Source organism: Lemur catta, chromosome 22 (genome assembly GCF_020740605.2).
Source record: "Lemur catta isolate mLemCat1 chromosome 22, mLemCat1.pri, whole genome shotgun sequence".
Taxonomy (NCBI): Eukaryota; Metazoa; Chordata; class Mammalia; order Primates; family Lemuridae; genus Lemur; species Lemur catta.
The window spans coordinates 25,049,145-25,073,449 of NC_059149.1; the positions used below are offsets into that span (position 1 = coordinate 25,049,145).

Here is a 24,305-nt window from a genome sequence, read left to right on the forward strand (position 1 = left end):
ACACACTAGGAACAGTGGTGCCTTCCAGCTGTCACGTGAGCAGGGACCGAACCATCACCCACAATGACTGGTACAGCCACGGGAAGCACACCTGCCTCACCTGCTGGCAAATCCAGAGTCCAGATAAATCCTGCTTGATACAAGAACATATGAAGAGAGGGAGAAACATAGGAATGGCAAAAAATGATCACAAAAAAAGCCAAATTCAAGTGGCTACTAGTCGTATCTATGAAATATGACTACCCTGGGAAAGGAGCAACCAGAAAACAAGACAGTTCCTGAGGAACTTTCTAAGAAGTGAGAAAACAAAGAGATACATGTGTTCCTTAAAGCAGAGAATATTGCAAAGATTCCAGTTCATCTCATATTTTTAATCAATATCACATTCTAATGGAATTTTCTTTGACACTTAAAAATAATGTTATAAATTTAACCTGTAAGAAAAAAATGGTTAGGAAAAAGAAGGATGATTGAATAAATGGAAAAAGGAAAAATAACAACAACAAAGAAACAATAGGCAATATGATAAAATGCTTCATCACATATCAAAGAAATACAGCCAGAAGTTACATAGCCTTTGATTCCACATTGGAAAACATGGAGCACTCCCTGTGTTTGGAGTTTATTACAAAGATGAGTAAGGAGGCAGGGACAGAATTCGGAATAGCCTAGTAGAAAATGAAAACCCAAAGATCAGCAATTCCATAACATGTCAACTACAGACAGCCCCACAAACTCTAATAAGTTTCTGCAGAGGAAACACTTGCCCTTAAACCTTGAAGGTGGCTCTGTAGACCCTTATTTCAAAGAAAGGGGAGGAACTTGGCTGTGATATTATTAACATGATGCTCCTTAAGATCTTGCTCTCTAAAAACACATGTCTGGACCGGAGGGAAATGACCATGAAGAGATGACACCCCGGATCCAGACACTGTTCTTCTAACATAGAAAACGGAAGAGTTAACAGAAGGAAAACCAAGGGCGGTTTGGCTGCAGAGACAGTGCAGCTGAACCTTCTCATCAATTGTGTGGCTGTAACAAGCGTTTGCAGCGACGACGGTTTATTTAAGGAATTAACGAAGAAATAAGTTGTTCTGCCCACAGTCATCTCAGCTGCCAAAACCTGACTTATTGTCTTACCCTAAGATGATCCTAGGAAAAGAATGATCCAACTTCTACCACAGTGTCAACGACTCCTTCTGGGCTTTGCATTAACTCCTTCAGCATGTTAAAATTGTTCCCGGAGCCTTTTCAGAACAGACCTAGTAATTGCAGTAGCCTCCCAGATGAGGTTAGGGTTAGTGTGTGTGTGGGAGGGAGGGGTGTCTCTCTCTCCCTGTTTTCTCTTTATCTACTAATTTACACAAGATTGAATGATTCCATGAAAGCCAGATTGGTCTGTCTAAGCCCGTAGAAGTGTCTTTCTTCTCACTGACCCACTGCTACTTCCCGGACTTCAGGAGACTGAGGTCTTTGATAGTTAAAGAAATATGCTCTGGAGATCAGTCTGGAGGGAGCTCTCAAGCATGAGTCTCTGGAGCTGTAACCTAATCATGTTGCCTTGGCAGCGAAGGCGAGATCCCCTGCTGACTTGTCAAACTCTCACATGGACGTTAAGAAGATTAAGATAATAGCATGCCTAACGTAGCTAATGAGAAAGATTTAAAACAATTGGCAGAAATAGATTGAGTTATGAAATGCTTATTATGGATAATGATTCTGTGTCATGAAAACAACCTTTGGGGTCAGCTTAATTTCACACGCCAAGGGGAGAGGAGATGCCACGATGACAAGGCAGAGAGGGAGACAGAGCTGGCAACGCTGTGCCCAGTGCCCAAGCCCAGAGGCTGACAGCAAGCTCTTCTGGGCCTGCCCCGGTGCCAGCCCCCCCGAGCACACCCCAGTACTGATCATGGCCAGTTTGGAAAGGGTGTAGAGGTCGCGGAAGTGTCAGGTCACACCCTACGTCTTGGACATTGGAGGGGGTGCACCTGTGCCCAAGTATCCTAAATAAATTTTTCTAAGTATAGGAATAATCACCACAATCTTCCTTCTTTCCAGCACAGGGAGATGAGCAATGTGCCAGTTGTCTTTCTGTTCATTTTTCCAGGACAAGGGCAAGAAGAGCATAGTGTCACCCACAGGGAAATAAGGTCCCTTTTGGGCCTGGGGCTGGGGGAGCAGCTCCTGTCCCACCCTGCTCCCCCTTTGCCATCCCACACTGCTCCTTGTGGTCGTCTGGGGTTGTCAGCAGCAGCCACCCCTGCACTGTGGCCCCTGCCCTGCCCATGTGCTCCAGGCTGGCTCCCACCTCTCCCTAGGAGACACCTGGGCCTGGGCGTGGGTTTGTAGAAGACCCCTGCTGGTCTCCACCCCACATTTGTCATCTATGTAGAGGACGGAGCCACCGGAGAGCCCAGGGGCTTTCCTCAATGCCATCTGCCTTCCCTGCTCCCCACCAAACCCCCTTTCCCTTCAAGAGGGAAGAGACAAGATTGAGTTTGCAGTGGGAAATGATGAAGTTGTGAATAAAGTCTTTGGCATGGATTGGCCCTTTGATCTTTAGGTGGGATCTCAGGTAGGCTCTTCAGTGGGATCCACAGGTGGGAGGCTCAGATGAGATGCTCAGGTGAGATGTTTAAGGTGAAAAAGCAGCAGGCTGCTCTCCTGCATTTTGCTGGTGAAATGGTGTAACAGACCCCTGAGAAAGTTATCTGGCAACATCTTTAAAACCGAAAGCATACATGCCCTTCGAACCAGCAATCCCCCTTTTAGGAGTCTCCCCCACAGAAGTCAAAGCATCTATGTACATAAGGACCTCTGTAAACAGCGTGTGCCGTGTGTGCAGGCAGAAGCCTGGAAACAAGGAAGCGCCCACTGACAGAGGAAAGGATGACTACAACAGACTACAGACTACGGCTGTCAGAAAACTAAATGGAGATCCAGGCAAACACAAATCAGGTTGTGAACATGTGTTTTCTTGGGAGAAATTGGTGAGGCTGAAGTTGGCGTATAGGACAAGAGATGAAGAGCTGGCCAAAAAACAGAATTAAAAAATTAAAATAATTTATTAAATTAAAATTTAAAAAAATTCAAGCAGATTGTAGAAGTGGGGGAAGTAGACTTGGAGATGGAGGTTTGCCTGCAGGAGGTTTGTGGGAACTGTCCTCAATGCCACACCTGTGGGGGAGGGGAGGCAGCAGGGTGGGGCAGAGGGAGGAGTGGGGCTGCGCTGCTGTCAGGACAAAAGCCTCAGCCCACCCCAGTGGAGCTGGCATTGCCCTGGACAACTGTCCCGAATTAGGACGGCAACCAGTTGTTGGCCGTGGACTGCCCCCAGGCGGAGGGCAGCCACCAGGAGTGGGATTCAGCTGTGAGCTGCCAGCCACCAGCTCTCCCAGCACCGGGGCAAGGGACCCAGACGGTGCATGGCAGCATCCACTGCTTGGGTGTGTGATCACATGTATGCATATCTGTGAAGTTATAAATACATGTGTGTGCGTGTAAATATACAATGGAAAAGAGTAAGCAGGAGAAAAGTGGGGCCTCTTTGATTCTCAGAGTGCCAAATTGATTTCAACACTGGCAGTTCCAATGGGACCCAGATGAGACCCCCGCCCGAGAGCGGTGCTGGTGGTGACCCTGGGCTGATGGGCCCCCTTGACCCTGTCCCAGTGGAAAGCCAGGCACCCAGCCCCCCATCACGTTGGCTCCTGGGAACACCGACTGCCTTCTATTTTTGAATAGAATTGGAAATAGAACCAAGGGATAAATTTTGTCTCCTTTTTGTTTGTCAGGGGTGGGTGCCTTGAATACGGGTTCAATTTGGAACCAGGAATAAAATACCAAGTAAAGACCTCAGAAGGACGCCTGGCTGTCTCCGAGGGAGACAGAGCTATGCACAGAGTGCCGGAAAATTAAGGCAATGGTCCTGATCCAGCCCTAACTAAGAAGCTGGCCAATGACTCAGTTAGGCATCCCTCTCGAGACCAATTAAGACGCTGTAAGAAATGTAGGAACCTCGTAAGTAGACATATAATTAGTCCCTAAATCCCACTCTCTCCCTGCACCATAGTGTTAAGGCAGAGCAGAGATAGTTCGGTCACCTAGCATATTTCTCCCAAGATTGTCTTTCATAGTCTTCAGAATGAGATTTTATTTCTATCAGCAACTGTTTGAGGAACTGTGGAGAAGAGGAGGTGACATATGGCTTCAAAGTAACACGCTTCTGCTGATATGCAAAGAAAGGTCCAACAGCCTGTCACTTCCAACAGGGTATCTTTGCTTAGTCAGCATTGTTCTGGAAATAACAGCTAACCCAATGATCTAAGAAGTAGTTATATGCATTGGAAAGGAGGAGCAGAGTTAGTAAATGTCAATGATTTCTGGACATGTGGGTGGTTCCTGGATAACCCAAAAGTATTAGCTAGAAAAAGTTATATATAAAAGTTAGTATCATAAGAAAGAAGGAAGGAAGCTGGGTAAATATTAAATATATTAAAATCAATAGCTTTCTTATATATCAGCATTAATTGGAATTAGAATGTAGTGTAGGATAAGATTCCATTCACAGTAGCAATCAAAATATAAAATATCAAGAGATACATTTAACAGGAAATGTATACAATAAATAACAGAGGAATCTGCAAAAATGAACTGACTTGAATGAAGTGATACATTCTGGGATGGGAAGTCTTTATATTGTGTATACATTTATACTACACTTAATTTTAATAGTACTCAAATCTTTTCTCCCATGTGCCTCTCCAACAATACTATCCAGAGGTAACTAGGGCAGCTTTTTACAAACCCCATGTCTCAGGTAAGAAAGGTAGGTACTGGTAGAGACATTCAGTGACACGCCCAAAGTGGTTAGTGACAAAGCTGGAATGCACGCTGTAATGTCTTGATTCACTACCCTGGGTTCTTCCCGCTCTTTAATGGGGCTATGTATGTGGCAACGAACAAGCCGTTGATTGATGACTTAACGACTAATCCCATGGCCCCAGCCGACAAAGCTTTGTAAGTACGAATACTGCAAAAGTCCTTCCTGCCTTTCTTTAACCCGTATCCTTTAAGAGAAAACTCACCAAACCGTCCAGATCCCTTGGGCTAATTGTGAACACATATATGTGTTCTTACACTGCATCACCGTGTTAGGTGGAAAATTTCAAATGGTCCATCACTCAGAAAGCACCAACATTTCTCTACAACAGTAGCAAACATCGCTAACAACTCTCATTACACTCTCTAAGAGTTATTTAGGCTACATGCCATGACCACAGTGATATTGCTGATCTGGTAGCTGTTTCCCTAAACTGCAGGTAACATATATAAGAGCAAATAGGTAGCCTCTCATATGCCAAGTTTGCAAATATAAACTACAAAGAGGTATCAGAAATTTTAAACAAAATCTCTACTCATTGTTCAGAGGGGACGCTCTTCTCTGTGCCCTGCTGGAGGGGCTGGCAGTAGTGTTTAGGGTGGGTGGTAAGTAAAGGTGAGTGCTCAGGTCACATCAGGCTGTGTGCAGTTAAATGCAGTTCCAAAGAGCTGAGAGGAGGGCAAACCACCGGCCCAGGAAGGCAGCAAGGTACAGAGGAAACACCTGGGTTCCATAATCCAAGGGCCCTGGCTTCAATACCAGCCCTGTTACTTCCTACCTGGGTCAGGGGCCTCCACCTTGCCATGCCTAATGGAGCTGTGATTATTCAACAGAGGTAGCTATAAAATGGTTAGCACTTAAGTGCTAAGAAATATTTGTCCTTGTGAATTAAAGAAAAAAAAAAAAAAAGAACATATAGAGTTCATCTTCCTCTACCAGACATCTACTTGTACCTTCTACAGCCTTTTCTAAAAAGATTTTTTATTTATTTTGGCCTGACATTGATTATATGGAATAAAAAAAAGCTTCAGATGGGGTGCAAGAATCTATGTGAAAAAACACAGATGGAAGAAGAGAAAGTCACATTAAGAGTCATATTAAAGTCTACAGTAGCCATTGGGTTAGATAGTCTTAGGTCTGACCAGCATCCACAATTGGGTGTATTATGCCATAGAGAAAAAAGTTTTGCTTTATGAGACAGTTTTGCAATGGCTATTCCAACACCCACCCTGGTGAGCTAGATAGTAAGGAGAAGGTTCAGTGAGTAGTAGATCAGTATCTCTGACATAAAGCTCACAATTTCGCCACCCTTGCTAGCTTTGAGTTCTATATCTCCACATATTACTTTAGTCTCTACGAAAGCGACACAGAAGACAGAGATGTAGAATCATCTTCAAGTTACTGTAAGTAGTGCGACATACAATTAGGACAATTCAGATTTTTTTTTCTGGCTTGAGTTGTTCCAGTTGGCTGTAAGATTCCTGTTTCTTGGGACTGTGTGAAGTTAAGCCAAATAATTGAGTACAAAACAGGACAGGCGTTTAACAACACAGATGCTCCATATTTTTTTTTTTTTCAGGCACCAAAAAGCTGCTTGGATACTTTAGTTTATAAGACAGCATTTAAGTACTTTGGATAATTGATTTTTTTTCCCTTTTATATTCAGATACTTAACAACATAAGGCACAGGTCCAGGCTTTGCAAGAGTCCATATTTGAACAAGCCACACTGGACCAGCTTAAAGATCCAAGTCACTGACGCCACCTTCTGAGTCATGGTGACAGGTAGAAAACCCAAACCCTTGGCTCTGCTGCTTATATACAACAGAGCACGGTGGCTGAGCTCTCCCGCTCCCCCATAAGGTAGAACTGGACTTCAGTTCTCTTTAATTTAATCTGACAAATATTTATTCAGGACTTACTGCTGTGCTTGGGCTCTGAGGATTCACAGCTGATTAAGACGGACTCAGGTTAGGCAAACAGAATACAACTGGGAGTGTAAGAGACGATCACCTAACCCAAGGCCATCGTTAGGAAGCTTCCAGAGGGCACATGGCGAGGGAAAACCAGGGTCATTCAAAAGTTAGAAATCATGGTTAAAATGTAGATGCCATTACAATCAAAGAAATAGTAGAAAAGTACCACGTGCAAGTCCCCTATTCTGTTGCTTTTAGGCTTAGCTGTCAATCCATTCCTCACTGGGAGGACACAGAGGAAAGCCTCTTCCCTCCACACTGTCTGCCACCCCCTCACATGAGCCACCTGTGTGTTCTCTAAATTGTCCCCTCAGTTCCAGAGGCAGAGTCAAGGCCAATGTGTCACCCTCACTATGTTGCCAGCTCTATTCTGGGCAAGTCAGATATTGAACACAGTATAATAAAGACCAGGTTTTTACACTCACGATTCTCATTATCTAAGATGATACCAAGAAGACTCACTTGCAAATGTGTTTATTTAAAGCAGATGATAGGGCCGGGCGCAGTGGCTCACGCCTGTAATCCTAGCAGTCTGGGAAGCCGAGGCGGGAGGATTGCTCAAGGTCAGGAGTTCGAGACCAGCCTGAGCAAAAGCGAGACACCGCCCCCCCCCCCATCTCTACTAAAAAATAGAAAGAATTTATCTGGACAGCTAAAAATATATATAGAAAAAAATTAGCCAGGCATGGTGGCACATGCCTGTAGTCCCAGCTACTCCGGAGGGAGGCTGAGGCAGAAGGATCGCTTAAGTCCAGGAGTCTGAGGTTGCTGTGAGCTAAGCTGACGCCATGGCACTCTAGCCCAGGCAACAGAGTGAGACTCTGTCTCAATAAATAAATAAATAAAGCAGATGATATAAGGATGAACTATGTATGCTATTGTTTTCTACACAAAGAGACACAGATAAAAGGAGCAGTAGTCACATTAAAGTCACATTAAGAGTCACATTAAACTCTACAATAGCCATTGGACTGGAAAGCCCGAGGTCTGACCAGCATCCACAATGGGGATGTGTCATAGTGCAGGAAAAATAGCTTTGCTTTATGAAACAATTTTGCAATGGTTAAGTCACTTTTCTATGAAGACTTTCTTTGACACCCTGACCTTCAAACTGGAAAACCAACCTCCTCTGACAGTAGCTGGGCAATGATTACCCCCCTTTATTGGGCCTGACGACATGTTGGTCTCCACCTTGAAGTCAGGCACTGTTTGTGTTTGGCACCCAGTAGGCTCTCAATGTTTCTTGAATAAAGTAAATAAGAGATATTTTGAGATCTTAGTCCACTCTAGGGTGGCTTCCCAGAAGAGAAAAGCTGGGATTTATTTTAAGAAATAGAAATGATTTGATGGAAGGAGGCGTATTTCTTCTGTAGTGCCCTCACCAAGCCCAGAAAACAGGAGCAGGTCTTGGGGTGTGTGGTGGGAAGAGTCGGGGAGTGAGGGGGGAGGAAAGGTACAAACTGTTCCTGTGATTCCCCCACGACTGAGGAGAAGCTCTCAGAGGCAGGCTAACTCTGCCGAGGTCAAGGAAGAGAACAGGACAGGGAGTCCTGACCCTCGGCACAACCTCACGCCACATGTTCTCTGTAGGAGACACCTTTGTGCGGAGCTTTGCCCTGAGCTTGGGAAATCACTTCCATCTGGGAGCCTGGGTGAATTGTAGCAAAGCAATCTACAATTTCTCAAGTTTGCATTTGGCTCCGACCGTCAAATCTACTTTCTGACCCTTATGAAACACTATTGCCCAAGAATACTTGGATGGATGCAACATTTGTAAACTAAAAGCTTGTGGCTCTAATTCCCTTCCAACCGACACAGTTAGACATATAGAGAAGTCACAGTTGGCTGCAGCTGGTGGTTTGACTTCGAGAGGACGGCAGACTCTGGGAAGCTTTGCGTGTTTTGGTCTGCACAGTAGCAAAGTGCTAGGGTTTAGAAAGGTAGTGGTTGGGTGGGAGAGGGTGTTGCATGCAATATTTTTCTTTCTGGTATTTGTCCCAGGAGATCCATTTGATATTGACACCTGAACTTTGTGATACAGCTGGGCCCCGCTCCACTGGCTTCTATACAAAACAACATGATGCAAACCAGCTGGGGTCAAAGCAGTTACCATGGAAACCCCGGGCTTTGGTTTGGAAAGTAAAAGTGATATTTAAGAGGACCACAGCGATGGTTTGTACCAATGCACTTCTTGGGAAGTTTCTTTTTCACCCTGAACTTTAGCATTCCTTTTTTTTTTTTTAATCCTTGCCCTGCAGAATTTGGCAAAAGAAAAATTTAAAATCAGATTGGAAATATTACCTTCCCAGTTAAATAGCTAAAACAGGAGGTCTTGATTTATTCGAACCATATTTGCTGAAGACAAATTTAACTCTAAAAGGAGAAAGTGCTTAAAGGTCAAGTTTTGTCTTGGATACTCTGAAAGAGTTGCTAAGCATTTTGTGCCCCCATGCAGGCTGGGTTGACACCACGAGGTGTTATTTGTGTTATTTCCCCACAACCATTTTTCCACCTCTCAGGAACGAGAGGAGAATTACGGCTATAGAGAGCAAACACATCCTTATGTGGGCATGATCAGAGCTGCGGCCAAGCCGGTCACGACAACAGGAATAGACTGGTCGCTTTAGCGCACTGGACGGAGAACACAGAGGACATGAAAGGCACGAGCTTTGGCGCACGAGAGATCCAGGTTCCAGTTCCTACTCTGGCTCTTACTTGCTGCATGACCCTGGGCAAGTTCCTTAACACTCTCTGCCACGGTTTTCTTGGAAATGAGAATTGAACTACCAGTTGCTCCAAATCCTCACTTGGATTAAATGAACTTAAAGCACAGGAGGCATTTAGTATCAGCTCCCAATAAACTAGAATCTCAAAGTAAATCCATCCAGAGGAAAAGTCCCAGGGAAGGGAAGTGGGGTAACAGCAAAGCAAGCAGATCAGACCCACACCCCGTCTGCTTTAAGTGACTGTCCCCGTCTCACAGGACAACAGCCCCCAGTCCACCCACAGCTCCCCTCATTCTCTGCCACCCGTGTCCCCCAAATCCTACCCCTCTCCTGTGCCCATTCTCATTCTGACCCAGCCAGGAAGGCGTCTGATTTTCACAGACACCCTCTTCATTCTAATCCCCTCAACCACTGCCTGAAGATTTATTTCCCCATCTTCTGTACCCGTCTTCCTTTTCTTGGAGAAAACCAAAATTTGACCATGAAGCCCGTAGTGGTGACAGCACCATCTCTTTCATCCCTTTCCCTTCTCCGCTCGGCAGCTGGCTCTGTTGCCCTCCTCCTCTCTCCTCCCCGAGTCCTCCCTAACAAGCCTCCCATCCCTAACATTCTACCGAAACTGTTCCTACATCCTGAACTCCTGCCCCCAGCCAGAGAGAAAGCTGGTGACATGAATGACCTCTCCCCTCCACTCTGCGTAGGACTTGGTAGGTCACAAATGACCTCATATTACTAAACACATTTTTCCCCGCTGGTTTTCTCTCCCTTTGACTTCTCTGCTGCATTTGACATTGGCACGACTCCCTCCTAGCTGAGATTTTCTCCTCTTTCTGTTGCCAGAATTTATGCTATGCTGAGTCTCCCATTTCTCCAAAAACTCAAGCAATTTTTGCTCATTCTTCTTCTGCCTAGTCATCCCAACTTCGTACATGTCCTAAACCCCAGCCCCAGGCCCTCCTCCTTAAGAGATGACCCACTGATGTAGACTCCATATTCTCTACTCCCGAGACCCCCATCCCAAGGGCTCTCCCCACCAAAATGCTGATATTTTCCACTGATCTGTACATCAGTCCTGTCCAACAGAACATTCCAGAGGATGGAAATTCTCTATACATGCAGTATCAAGACTGGGCAAATCCACGCAGACTCATGGCTGCCAGGAACCTGGGAGGGGGGATGGGAAGTAACAGCTAATGGGACCCAGGTTTCATTTTCGGGTCATGAAAGTGTCTTGGAACTAGCCAGTGATGATAGCTGCATAACATTGTCAATGTACTAAATGCTACTGACTTATACAATTTTAGATGGTTAAAATGGTGAATTTTACGTCGTGTGAATTTTGTCACAATGAAAAAAAATAGTACGTAGATAACTATTGCCTTTTTAGGGACCTTGAGGACTCTGGAGACCTCAGAGTGTTTGTTTGTTTGTTTCTGTTTGAATCACTAGCCAAGATGTTGGCAACACAGTAAATAAAAATCTGAATAATAATAAAAATTGGCGTTCTGCTTTCAAGGTGGTATTTCTAAAGCATTCTAATACATTTTAGAAATTCTATAGCATAAACTTGAGTTTATTAATCTGGGCACCAATGCCATTTTGGGCTGGTGAATGCTCTATTGTAGGGGGCATCTTGTGCATTGTGGGGTGTTTAGCAGCATCCTTGGCATAACCCACCAGATGCCAGTAGCAGCTCCCACCCTAATTGTCACATTATGACAGCAAAAACGTCTCCAGGCATTGCCAAATGTCACCTGGTAGTCAAAATTGTCCCTGGTTGAGAGCTACTGACGTGACCTCTTTTATGGTTTGTTATTCTGGAATTTTATCCTAGAGTGTTTCCCTTAAAAACAAAATCCATTGCTGAGATTGTCCTTTAGTCATTTCCAAATGACAGCAAAACCATGAAAAACCAACACCGTTGCAGATTGCAGGTAAACTTCAAAAGCATTTTTTATTAGGGGGAACTAAATACATGGTCAGCTTGTAAACAGCAGGTTTCTAACTGGTGATGGATGCCCTGGCAATAAGCTAAATGTGGACAGCGCATTAAAAAAAAAAAAAAGTGAGCGTGCAACGTTCCCTTTTCAAACCCTTTTTGGGCAAAGACTACTGCTCTGCCAGCATTCCAGAATAATGACAGCCCATGTACCCTTTGTCAACTTGCCTCTTTCTCCTTTGAAAATGCAAACCATGCTCCTTCCAGAACTTCTACAGTCACCGTTTAATGGGCCTGGAGTCAGAAACCGTTAGCACAGAGAGCAACCTGTGCTCCGGATCCCCTTCGGTGGCCTCTGCCAGCAGGAAGGGGAGGGCTGAGTGTCCAGGACGCAGGGTTCTCTGGCTGCCTCGCCGGCGCAGTGCTGCTTTTATCTGTCTTATATCCTGGCTTTCTGAGTGGGATGGCCTTTGCACAAAGCATTCTGAAGCCGAGAAGTTTGAAAGCCGCTGGCCCAGCGCGAGCCCCTCTCCCGCAGAGCAGGAGATGGAAGTGCAGAGGGAGGGGCAGAGCCAGGTGAGACCCCCAGGGCTTTTCCCTGTGGCCAGACCCCTTTTCTCCGTTCCAGGGAAGGCAGCCAGGCAGCTCTACAAGATGTCACTTAATCTCTGGTGCCTCAGTTTCCTCATCTCTTCATGAGCATACCAATCTCTATCTTATCGGTTTGCTCTCGGAATGAAATTAGAGGCCGTAAGTGTCATAGATGCACCGTTGATACGGGTGAATATTGTTGTTCCCCCCAAATCCATGTGTGGAAGCTCTAACCTCCAGTGTGATGGTATTAGGAAGGGGGGCTTTAGGGAGTGATTGGGGTTGGGTGAGGTCATTGGGAGGAGCCCCCGGGATGGGATTAGTGTCCTTATAAGGAGATGAAGGGACCAGAGCTCTCTCTCTCTGCCATGTGAGGACACAGCGACAAGGTGGCTGTCTGAGAACAAAGAATCCAATCATGCTGGCACCCTGGTCTTGGACTTCTAGGCTCCAGAGCTGTGAGAAATCAATGCTGGCTGCTTAAGCCGCCCAGCCTGTGGTGTTCTGTTACGGCAGCCTGAGCTGACAAAGACCACCATATTGCATCACACACATCCCCAGATACGGGAACTAGTTCCCTTCTTTTTCTTAGGAAGAGACTTGTTAAACTTTTCCCATGGTCTCACGCAATCCTCTTGTGATCGGGGCCACAAGAGAAAGCTCAGCCTAGTGAACTTTACAGGGACTCTTGCCACTCTCTGACCCCAAATGTGGCCTCCCCCCAACTGTGTTGAGAGGCAAAGGCTGCAGGACAACGGGTATGCTTTGTCTTGAACCAGGAACTTCTGAAGGACCAAAGGAAACAATCACACTCCAGGTAACACTCATTTCGGCTTCTCTCTTTGATGTCATCGTGAAAAGGAGCCTACATGGAAATGGTGACTTCTAGATCACCCTGAACTTCTCAATCCCCTTTCTAAATTCTTAATGCATCTAAAGGAATACACACATAGGTGAGATTTTACATCTCTGCTAAAACCCTAGGGAAAGCCAGTATTCATAAGCCGGGATCTCTGAGAAGTTTCCGGAAACTACAGTTTGGTTAGGACCAGCTTGAATGAAGGACTAATGAGTCCTCAATGCATCTCAGGTAAAGGTGAGACAGGTCCCACTTGCTTCTCAGGAGCACCCTGCCCCAGGGCTTGGAATGACAGAAGCTAGAGACACAGGTAGGCTCAGGGCAGCTTTGCAAAGACAAAGCTCAAAGGTACTTGAGTGTCTGAGATGAGTATCAATGCTGAGGTCCAGGTGGAGGTGGGGGGAAGGCTCCTCCGCTTTCCCAGGCAAGGGCAGCAGACAAGGTGGGCTCTCCAGGGCGTGGCTCCCAGGTGCTCAGTCACACCACCGGGAGGAGAGGACACTACACCTGATGTGCCATGCAAACAGGACAAAGTGACTGCCTTGCAAAAGCGAAAACTTTGATTTATATCTCCCTATGAAACCGCCCTTTATAAAATTAATAAAGGACCACAAGGTGGGAACTATGCTAAGGGAAATACATATATAAACTCCAGCCTCTGTCCCCTAGCTTGCTCTCCTGTAACTGCTCACTACTCAGGAGTCACACAGCTGGGGGTCATGAAGATTCTCAGCTTTCTCCATTGCTCCCACAGACAACATCCCCCTTGTGAAACCCAAGGCTAGTTTTCGAGATACTTCTAGCCCCTGCATTTGACCCACCCAGACCAGTGGCCCACACGGAGGAACTGACTCAACTGGTCTTGTGACCCCCACCCACGAACTGACTCAGCAAAGAAGACAATTTCTACACCCCTGTCATTCCTCCCTGAACCAGCCAATTGGCAGACCCAATTCCCTAGCCCTTTCCCTGTTGAACTATCTTTAAAGCCTTTCTGCCAAATTCACAGATGTGAGAACTTCCTCCCGTCTCCTCCAACAGCGCCTGCGATATTGAACTCTCCGCTGTGAGCCCTGCTGCCTCAGTGCATTGGCTTCCTCTTGAGCAACGGGCCATGACCCTGGTAAGGCTGCAACACCTGTGGATAATAGATCTGCAGTCCAGCAAATCGAAACTACGACAAAGATGATCTTTTTCCTTCTCCCCTTAATCCAGGTCTCGAAGATTTGAACAGCGGCCCACGCCGTTTCAAACAAAGCCCGTTTCAAATTTTAATACCAGGTCACTGTCTATGAGGTCGAACAAAAGGAGAAAAATTACTGCTCCTGTGAAAAGCTGCAGCTATTCAAGAGAGGAGATCAATCTATCGATCAGAGGAATCGGAGCAGCGTCCACCTGTAAAACTACCCAGTTTGTGGTATTTTATTGTAGCGGAACATGTGGACTAAGACATTAAGTTATTCAAGAGACTCTGTGTAAAGGTGATGGATGTGTAAATTATTGGATCTGACTGAGCTTATTGGATTTAACTAAGAGAGAGAGAGAGAAAGAAAGATGTGTGTGTGTGTGTGTGTGTGTGTGTGTGTGTGCATGTCTGTGCATGCATGTGTGTATGTGTTTCTGTGGAATTTTGTAAAAAAAATATCACATCAGTTTTTGGAAAATAAAGAAGACACATTTTCTGAGCACACCTGGATATAGTGTAAGAAGGCTGTTAACCAGTATTACGATATACAAGTGACTAATATCTTCAATGTACAAAATGAACTCACAGATAAAAAAAGAAATAGAAAAAGTGCTGTATAAAAAGTGGCCCAAAAGCACAGATAGGCAATTTCACGAAAAGAAAAATGTAAATGACTGATAAAAGTGGGGAAAGAAATGTTCGAATAGTAAAGAAATACAGAATTTAAAAATGAAAAGCAGCTATGCAATCTTCAAACTGGCAAACCACACAGCAGGGCTAAAATATAGTAAATTTGTTCAACAGAGAAAAACTCTTAGAGAAGTGTCCTTACGTCCACCATGAAACCATAAGGTAACAGAACACGGCAATGACTTTGTTACCAAGTGACTAAGGAGTTATTACTCCTTCCAAGTAATAACTCACCTGTCTACAGCCTGATTTGAAAGAGTCAGCTATTGTTCCAAGCATTGTTAGAACGCATTGTGGATGTCTTTTGAGCCCACAGCACATTCTTTTGAATATGATGGTAAATCTTCATTGACAGATTTGTCTTGTGGAAAGAGCCAACATCAATTTCAAGCCAAGTCTGGTTATACTATTTGTGATCACGAGAAAGGCTTTCTCATAAATCTAAGCTCTGAAGGCAACGGCAAAAGAGGCATTCCAGAACTCTGCGGCAACTCACGGAAATAAGCATTTTAAATGGCGTGTTAGAAGGATCATACTTGGCAGGGTATGTCTCCCTCTGTCCTATATAAAGGTCTCCCAACTGGTCCATCCACAATCTTCTTTTCACTAAGCCTTTGATATTTTGAAATACTGCGTAAACTCAATCATGTCATCCCTGGTCAGCTTCAGATAAAAACAAAAACTCGTAAAATGGCTATAAAGGCTTGTTTAGTCTGTTCCTTCTCTTTCCAGCTTCACTGGACACCAGTTATCTCTTGGCCTCTTGCCTCCGGCCACAGTGGCCTGCTAGGAAATCCTCAGAGTCTTTGCACATTCTGTTCCCTCCATCCCCCTTCTAACCAGCAAAACACCTCCTCATTCTACAGATCTGGGCTCCATGGCCAAGCCTTCCTTCCCAGCAAGAAGGACCACCCTAACCGCAGGCTGTGTTGCCAAGGCACCCGCCATCCCCTTCATTGCACTGTACAGTTTTGGATAGTCTTATGTGGTTATCTGATCAATATCTTTCTCCTCCTGGCGATTAGAAGCCTGCAGGGGGCACAAGGAACCCGACTATTTTGACTCTGTGCATTGCATGAAGCCCAGCACATGGATAGTTCTCAATATTATTCATGGATGAAAGAGAAATGCTATTTGACATGTTCATGAGATTGGTATTCTGCAAGAGGACTCGACAATCCCCCTATTTCATGTATGCACCTGCTGCTCCCCAGCAAGAGGCGAGTGTTTCCCTTCTGCTTGAACCTAAGCTGGTCTCCTGACTTGCTCTGACCGCAGGATGATGTGGGGCCAGAGCTGGAGCTTTCCCGGGAGGCAGAGTTTCCATCCTTCCTTTTCTGTCGTATGTCGAAGGCTAACACCTTCACAGTCTCTATTCATCTCCATGACCAACACTTCGTTTTTGGTTTTTTTTTTAACACATTCACTCCGAGGTACAAATGGCTGATAACAACCTCATATAAGAACTCCCTCCCTGCAAGGGGTTCTGAATTTCAACCAATCATTTAGGATGCAAAAAGGTAGCAAGACTAGCAAGATTTGGAGCCGTGGGAGCAGGCAAGGTGAGTTCCTACCTGCAATTACGCTACTGAATCCAGCAAGCAACCCAGCCTTGGTGGGGAAGAACTTGGAAATAAGTCAAGTGTGCATCCTCTCACCGCACAGAGGAAGGATCTTCGGCGATGAAGTAGTCTCCTCACCTGATTTTCCTGGGTCACTTCCTGTTGGATATGGGTGTTCCACCTCTTGGCTGTGTGTAGCACTCTCATCCCTGCCCTGATTTTAATTTCTAATCTCTTTGCTTTCCTGAAGACTGGGATAACCTCTTCTTTCCAAGAGAGCACTTGTCATACTGAAGAGCTTATGTCCCTTGTGTACGATAATAGGATGGCATATTTATTCTTCTGTTCACATTTTTCATGAAAAATGTGCTGAAGATAATTAATAAAAACAAATAACACTTCACCAGTGACCCAGCAGACATCGTGCCATCTCCTTTAAGCCCCTGCTCAGCTAACGGCTGTACTTCTGGAAACTTCTTGGGTGACCTCCAGACGGAGTGTACGGCTCTATTCCTTAGCACTTTATAATAATACCATTTGAGCACCAATCGCATAGACTTGTATTAATTATTCACAATTTGTCTCCTCAACTAGACTGTGGGGCCCTGGAGAGCGGGGGACGTGTTTATTCGTCTTTTGTTGTGTTGAACTCAGTGCCGGGTGCTTATTCTACAGGCTGTACATCCTGGGAGAAGTTGTCTCTCTGCTCAGGTGGTGTCAAGAGGAAATTGGGGACCGCAGATTGGTGGGTTTAAGGATCCTTTGTCCTACTGAGCAGCCCACTCAGACACTGTGAGCTCTGAGGGTTCCATTTCCCTCCAATCACAGCAGAAGGAAGCCCAGTGATTCCGAGGGCTCCTGTCTACCACACTTCCCTGCACCCTAACGTCTTCACCTCAATATTACTAACTGCCAGAGACCAGAGCACCCACCTTCCCCTGGAGGGCACCAGGACCCGAGCCATCATGCCCCATGGCCCTGTATAGCTGTCACCACCACAAGTCCCAACTCCCAGGCCATCGATCCTCACCTGGGCTCTTTCCCCCACCTGGCTCTGTGTGCCCCCTAAGCTGATCCAGTCTGTGTCCCTTCACAAACCACTCTCTTCCCCAGGCTACCTGCGACTCACAGCCCGTCATCACCAACGCCCCCGTATGCCGCGGCTGTTGGAGAGCAGCACACCTTCCTTCTCGACTGCTCTGAAGTTCTGCCTGTAAGTCTCAAATAGGCCCTCAGGGCTGCCTAGCGACTCTGCTACATTTCCATATCACGTTTACTCTCCCACTCTCAGTGACAGGTAGGTCACATCTTTCCTTCGCTCCTCAAACCGCCATCCTTCCCTATTCCTTCCTCACTCTTACCTGACCAACTTGCTTCTGGTTTCATTGAGGACATAAAAACATCCTCAAGACAACTGTCTCTCTCTCTTCCTCCATTGCCACCTGCCTGGGGGCTCATAGGCTTTGCCTTCTCTGTCACTTCCTGACGCTCCACTTGGGCACTGAATCCCGTCTCCTCTCTTGCCTACACACTGCCTGTGTCTCTCTCTGTCCCATCCTTCCCATCAGAATGTAAATACGATGCTGCGTCTCCACCTCCCACCTTTGAAAACTCTCTTTCTATCCGTCCAGCTGCATTGCACGTCCCAGCTCCATTGTCTAGTGACGCTTGTCACAAGAGTCATCTATTTTCCCTGTTCCTACTTTTTCATCTTGTTCTCTCCAGAAAGTGCACAATCAGGCTATTGTTCCCATCACCCCACCAAAGCTCTTAGCCTCACATGACCTCCTCGTGCACTAAGGAGCTCCTTACGGCCAAATCCAGGGTGGGGTCCCAGTCCCACTCTCCTTGCCTAGCTGCTGCGTGTGACCCAGTTGGTTACTGCTGCCTTCTTGAAACGTTTTCTTTAGGCTTGGGGGACAACACACTCTCTTGATTTTCCTCCTACCTCCCGGTCCACTCCTTCTCTATCTCTTTTCCTGACACCAGGTATGAGAATGCCTCAAGGCTCAGTTCTTGTCTCTTCTCTCCCATACCTTCTGTCTTGTAGACCTCTCCATTCCTGTGGCTTTAAAAATGTTGATATGTACCAAGTTTATATCCATAGCCCACCTTCTTCTCTAAGTTCCAAATTTGTACACAGTATGGAACTGCCTACTTGGCATCTCTGTTTAGATGTCTAGTAGACACTTCTCAACATAGTGTGTGCCAAATAAATGCTCCTAATTCTCGCCACCCCCCCCCCCCCCGCCGCCCCTTCCAACCCTGTAACTCTCTGGTTTTCCCAATGTCAGTAACATGCACTACTGTCTACCCAGGTTCAGGCTCCAAACCTTCCTTTGTCTCACAGCCTATGACCAAACTTGTCAGCTCTACCTCTGAAATAAGTGCTGAACGTGATCACTTCTCACCACCTCCACCTGTCTCCCCTGTGTCCATGGTGTCAGGACCTCTCTACCCTCCACTTCACTAATAGCCTCTTAACTGGTCTCTCTGTTTCCACTCTTGCCCCCAAATGGTCCATTCTCCACCCAATAATCAGAATGATCCCCTAAATATGTAAACTCTCCCACTCAAAACCCTCCAATGGCTCCCCATCATGATTAGAATAATATGCAAATGTTACTCTGGCCGGCAAGACCACACAGGACTTTGACCTTGTCTCGCTCCCCAGTCTCTTTGAACTTGCCTTCCCTCTTGCTGTCTGTGGCTCAGCCGGACTGGCCTTCTCCCTGCTCTGTACTCGCTGTTCCCTCTGCCCATGAAACTCTTCCTCCCACGTCTCGCAGGACTCTGCTCAACTATCATCTCTCTAGACAGTGCTCTCCTCACAACCTACCCCACTGTCCTCATCACTCTCTAGCCTCTTATACTGTTGACTTTTTGATAGCACTTGTTGATACTTGACTTTTTAGGATGTACTAATTTGTTTACATCTATCTCCTCCAAATGCAAACATCTCATTGGCAAAGACTCTTCTGCCTCGTTCATCCTATGTGTCTAGAACAAGTGCTCCATAAACACTTGTCAAGTAAGCAGATGCACGAACGAATGTGCAAATTCAGGAGGCAGAGACAGGATGCAGGGAAGCAAGGAAGCAGTGGCTTGGGGAAACAGTGTTGTTCCAAGCAATCCAAAGCTGTGATGTGCTTCCGGAAGCAGAGGTAGCGATGATGACAGGTAGGTACAGTGGGAGGCCAGGTGGTGGGCAAGAAGGGCCTCTCCAGAAGCCCTGATGGACAGAAATTTCTGCAGTGATAGAAACCATCTAAATCTCTGTGGTTCAGAACAGTAGCTACTGGCCACATGTGGCCATTGAGGACTTGAAAAGTGGCTAGTGGGACTGGGGAACGGAATACTAATTTTATTTAACTTCAGTTCACATTTAAACAGCTTCATGTGGCTGGTGGTTACGGTATTAGAACCTGAAGAGCCTCTTCCCCCACTTGTGACTGCAGAGTAATCATGCAATCTTGCACAGCTCACTGAGTCACTGAGCGGACTAATGAAATAAAAAGCCTGGTAAAATATCTGGAACATAGTTGACACTTAAAAAATAATAGTTGCTATTATTACAGAGTTGCAAATTAAAGTACCTGCCATTTAAATTTAACTCTAAAGTACCTGAAATGGACTTTTATTAATTTTCACCCTGACTTTTTTTTTTTTTGAGTTAGTGGATAACTGATGTGTGCGTCTACATTTGAGCTTACAAACTAAAAATAGCAAACTACGATTCTGGGATCTCACTGAAAGCCTTTCAGAGACAGATGACTATTGCTAGTGGATCAGCTTGCTGACACTTATCATAAACTAATTCGCTTTGACAACAGCTAATTTAGCATCTGTAAAAATTGATTTGTAGCATTACGTGCCCTGTGTTATTTTCAAACAATGTCATCTGCAACTTCCCAGATGATTCTGGATAACAATGGTTTTGTTTTAATAGTTACTGTTAAGTATAAGTACTTATGTTAAGTAATAGTACTGTTAAGGAATAAGTATTTACTTGTTGGGAACCTTATGATAAGTTATTTAAGGCTTAAATTGGTTTGGACATAAAATGTTTTTTGTTGTTGTTGTTGTTATTTTTGGTTAGTAACTTAGCATAATTCTTTCCATACTGAACCCAGAAAACAAAATTGAATTAACACAGATATACAACATAAGCAGACCATTATAGCAAACCTTTAGGAATAATCTAACGTAATAATGAAATCACACGTTTGTCCAGAATAAGCATGGTGCTCATTTTCGGGCCGAGAGAATTCAAAGTCTGTAGCAGAGTGAAAGTGGCATGGGCAGTCTGCCTAAGCACTTGGTGGAGATTGAGTCTCGAGAGGGAAGATGCGTTTAAATTAAACACATGCTAAAAGGCATTAAGGAAAGTTGACATTCTTATTAAGGAGACCAATTAATCTGCATCAGTTGAAAGCCACTTTATGGGTAGTTGAACAAGTGCCCTAGGACCTAATGCAAATGAGAACGGGGTGGAAAGAGAATAGCAATTCACAGGTCTGCACTGAGCCTTTTCTAACTGCCCCAGCGCTTCGCCGTTTGAAATGCAGATCCTCTCGCGTCCCGACCCAAAGCCTGGGGTCACAGAAGGAGACCAGGGTGAAGACCCCTAAATACTGGGATGAGGTGTTGTAAAGACTCACCAATGGGCATCACCAGGAAAAAAGGCAGCCAGCAGAGGACGAAGCAGCCGACCACGATGCCCAGAGTTTTGGCCGCTTTCTTCTCCCGGGAAAACTTGAGGAGCCTCACGGAGAAGTGCGTCTTGTTCTTGGCGCTGGCCACGCCGCCGCCTCCCGCGGGGACATTTTTCCGATGGATGCGGAGCGTCACTTGTTCCGAGTCCGACTTGTCCGTCTTGAGGCCGGACTTGAGGCCCCGGCTTTCCCGCTTGGCCACCACGTAGACCCGGCAGTACATGACCAGGATGATGGCCAGGGGCACGTAGAAGGAGCCCAGCGCCGAGAACAGCACGTAGCCCGGCTCCTCGTTGATCTGGCAGATGGTCTCGTCCTCGGGGGCCGGCTGCCTCCAGCCGAACAGGGGCCCGATGGAGATGACCAGGGACAGCGCCCAGACGCACAGCAGGGCCATGAGACCCCTCCTCTGGGTGACGATGGTCGGGTAGCGCAGCGGGTAGCTCACGCCGATGTAGCGGTCGATGGAGATGATGCACAGGCCCATGATGGACGCGGTGCAGCACAGCACGTCCACCGCCGCCCAGATGTTGCAGAAGACCCTGCCGAAGGCCCAGTAGCCCAGGACCTCGAAGATGGCGGAGAAGGGCAGCACCGTGGAGGTGAGGAGGAGGTCGGCCACCGCCAGGTTGACGATGTAGTAGTGAGTGACCGAGTGCAGATGCCGGTGACAAGCTACAGAGAGGATCACCAGGATGTTCCCCAGCACCCCGAAAAGGATGAGGCCCCCCAAGATCACCCCGAGCAGAATGGCCTTGGAAATGTTCACCGGGGCCGGCGGGTGGGTGCAGTTGGAGCTGTCGGAAGCATTTCCGGAGAGAAACACCATGGTCCCAGCCCGGGCCGGGCGAGGTCCGGCTCTGGAGGGCCACCCCCGGGCGGGGGCGGAGGCGGGAGCGAGGGAGCAGGGAATCAAAAATTCTCGGCTCGAGGGAGCTCTGCCAGCCGGGCTTGGGTGGGGGCGAGAGAGAGCGCGCGGGTGGGAAACAACCCTGGCCGGTCCTGGGAACCCTCAGAAGGCCACGTGAAGGGGCAGGGCATGAAAGGCGACATGGCCAGGGGTGCGCGGGGCTGCCGGGGAGCCTCTCCACCTGCTGCGCTGGCCCGGGACTCCAGCTCCCTCCCTACCCGAGGCTTGGCACGAAGGTCAAGGACGCACGTTGCAAAATGCAATCCCAGAATTAAGGGAGTCCACTTTTCTGCACTGTCTGATTCGTCCTGGTGGAGAGAAGATCCAGCATTCTGCATATAATTTGGAATTCTTCTGGAATTCAAAAATCCAGCGCCAGATTCCCCCCAAACCACAGGCAACCACAGACCAGCCGTCGGCGCTCAAAGGCAGGGACCCTCGGCATCTGGGCGCTGCTCTGCAGTTACCCACATTTTGGGCTGCCCCACCAAGGGCTCGTGCTAGCTCCAGCTTCTAGGCGCACCGGCCAGGCGACATGCGTGTCAAATATTTGCGGAGACCCAGGCGGCGGAGCGTTGTTTGACCGTATCCACCTGCAAGAGCGCAAAGAGAAAGGCGGGCTGTGAGCCAAGCGCCCTAGGGAGAGAGGCTGTGAGGGCCTCGACTGGCGCGGGACCCCAGCTGGGAGCCCGCCTGACTCTGCGGTCCAGGGGAGGCCGCGCCCGGCTGCAGCGGAGGCGACTCGGGACGGGATCGCGGGCCGCGTCCCCTGAGCCTCCGCTGCTGGGAACCTGCCTCGCGCGCTCCGCCGCGCCGCCTCTGACAGAGTTCAGGATCCGAAGCAAAACACAGTAACCAAAAAAAACAAAAACAAAAACAAAAATACCTCCACGCTGCAGCGCCCCGAGGCCGGATTGCGAGCGCAGGTACCGCGAAATTAAAATGCCCAAAGCCCCCAAGGCGCGACTGCGGCTGGCGTGTGCGTCCTACCACGCCAAGCCGGTGGATTCCGGAGGATCTACACGGTTGCCATTTAAACAGGTTGCCTCACAGTCACCTGGAGGGGGCGGCCTGGGAGAGGGAACCGCTGAGACCCAGGCACCGCAGGGCCAGGGCCACGCGCACGCTCACGCCCGAGGAATTCGCACTTGGCCGTGCGGAGCGCGCCGGCTGTAGACCAGCCAAGCCAGCCTGAGAACCAGGTCCCAAGCAAAGCCCGGAGGGACCTGAGGGCTGAACGGGACCCAAGTCTGTCCAGGATGCGTTGGTGTCGGCCTCTTGAGGGGCTCGAGTCCCGAGTGGCAGCCAGACTGCTAGGGGACGGGGTGGGGAGGGCATTGCGTTGCGGAAGGGGCTTTGCAAGTGACAGTCACTGCGGATTTTGTAGGCGTGAACATCAAGCCGGCGTGGCAGCGGACAGGGGATGCCTCGAATTTTCTGGGCTGGGGGCCATGATCTGCGTAAGAGACCTGGGTTTCCACTGCAAAGCGACCGCAGGGACTCGGGCAGGAGTGCGGGCCCTGGGGAAGTGCCCGCCTTGTCTACTGGGATTGGGCCCTAAGGCAGGACCCCTGTGCAAAGGCTAGTGTGAAAATCACAAGTTCAAGACCTCACAGGTGGTAGTAAAAACCTGCGGCTGCAGAACCCCATTCTCTCTTACCTCGGGGCGATCAAGACCCGGTTAAAAAGACACTTGTTAACTAGAAGGTAACTTCCCGGAGGGAAACGGGGGCGGGTTAGGGCTGCTGGTTTAAGACCTGGAGAAAAAAGCGAACGATGCTTGGGGAGAGTGGGGACTCCATCTCACCGGGAGGGGCAGGTCCGCTGTCACCCACCTGGCCGGCTGGATGCCCGCGCCCCGCACCCGGTGCCCCCTGCCTCTGCGCACTCACCTGAAGCGCAAATGCGGAGCCACCCAGCGCGCGGGGGAGGAGCAGACCCGGCTTCGGTCCTTTCTCTTCTCTAGGAGGGGAGAGGGGACCGTCTCTCCCAGAAACCAAATCCTCTCCTTTTGCACGCGCTGACTCACCCCTCCACCACCAATGTCTTTAAGCTCCTGGCTCGCTATCGTTTTACCCGGATATTTGAAAATAAAGAGTGAAAATAAGAAAGAAAAAAATACAGAAAACTGATAACTCCACAATCACCCTTTTAATATTCAGCTCCCCGACACCAGAAAAGAATGGCAAGGAACTTTGCAGCCCTCGCTGACGTAACACAGGCAGTAGCCCAGCTAGTACCGTAATATCCTGCTGTTACCGTATTTC

The 24,305-nt window shown here is 47.6% G+C and overlaps 1 protein-coding gene across 4 annotated transcripts in view; it reads right to left on the minus strand.

Moving 5' to 3' along the window:
* The window catches only part of ADRA1A (adrenoceptor alpha 1A), a 63,002-nt gene extending 38,780 nt beyond the window's left edge, over window positions 1-24,222 (minus strand). For 3 of the 4 annotated variants that reach the window (XM_045535807.1, XM_045535806.1, XM_045535805.1), the window contains exons 1-2: window positions 23,931-24,199; window positions 21,075-22,631 (exon numbers count right to left, since the gene is read on the minus strand). In XM_045535807.1, the coding sequence (XP_045391763.1) occupies window positions 21,075-21,957 (883 nt within the window). In that variant the 5' untranslated portion in view covers window positions 21,958-22,631; window positions 23,931-24,199. Of the gene's footprint in view, window positions 1-21,074; window positions 22,632-23,930 lie in introns of all 4 variants that reach the window. The other variant, XM_045535804.1, reaches the window with a different exon arrangement.
* Window positions 24,223-24,305: the final 83 nt, after the last annotated feature.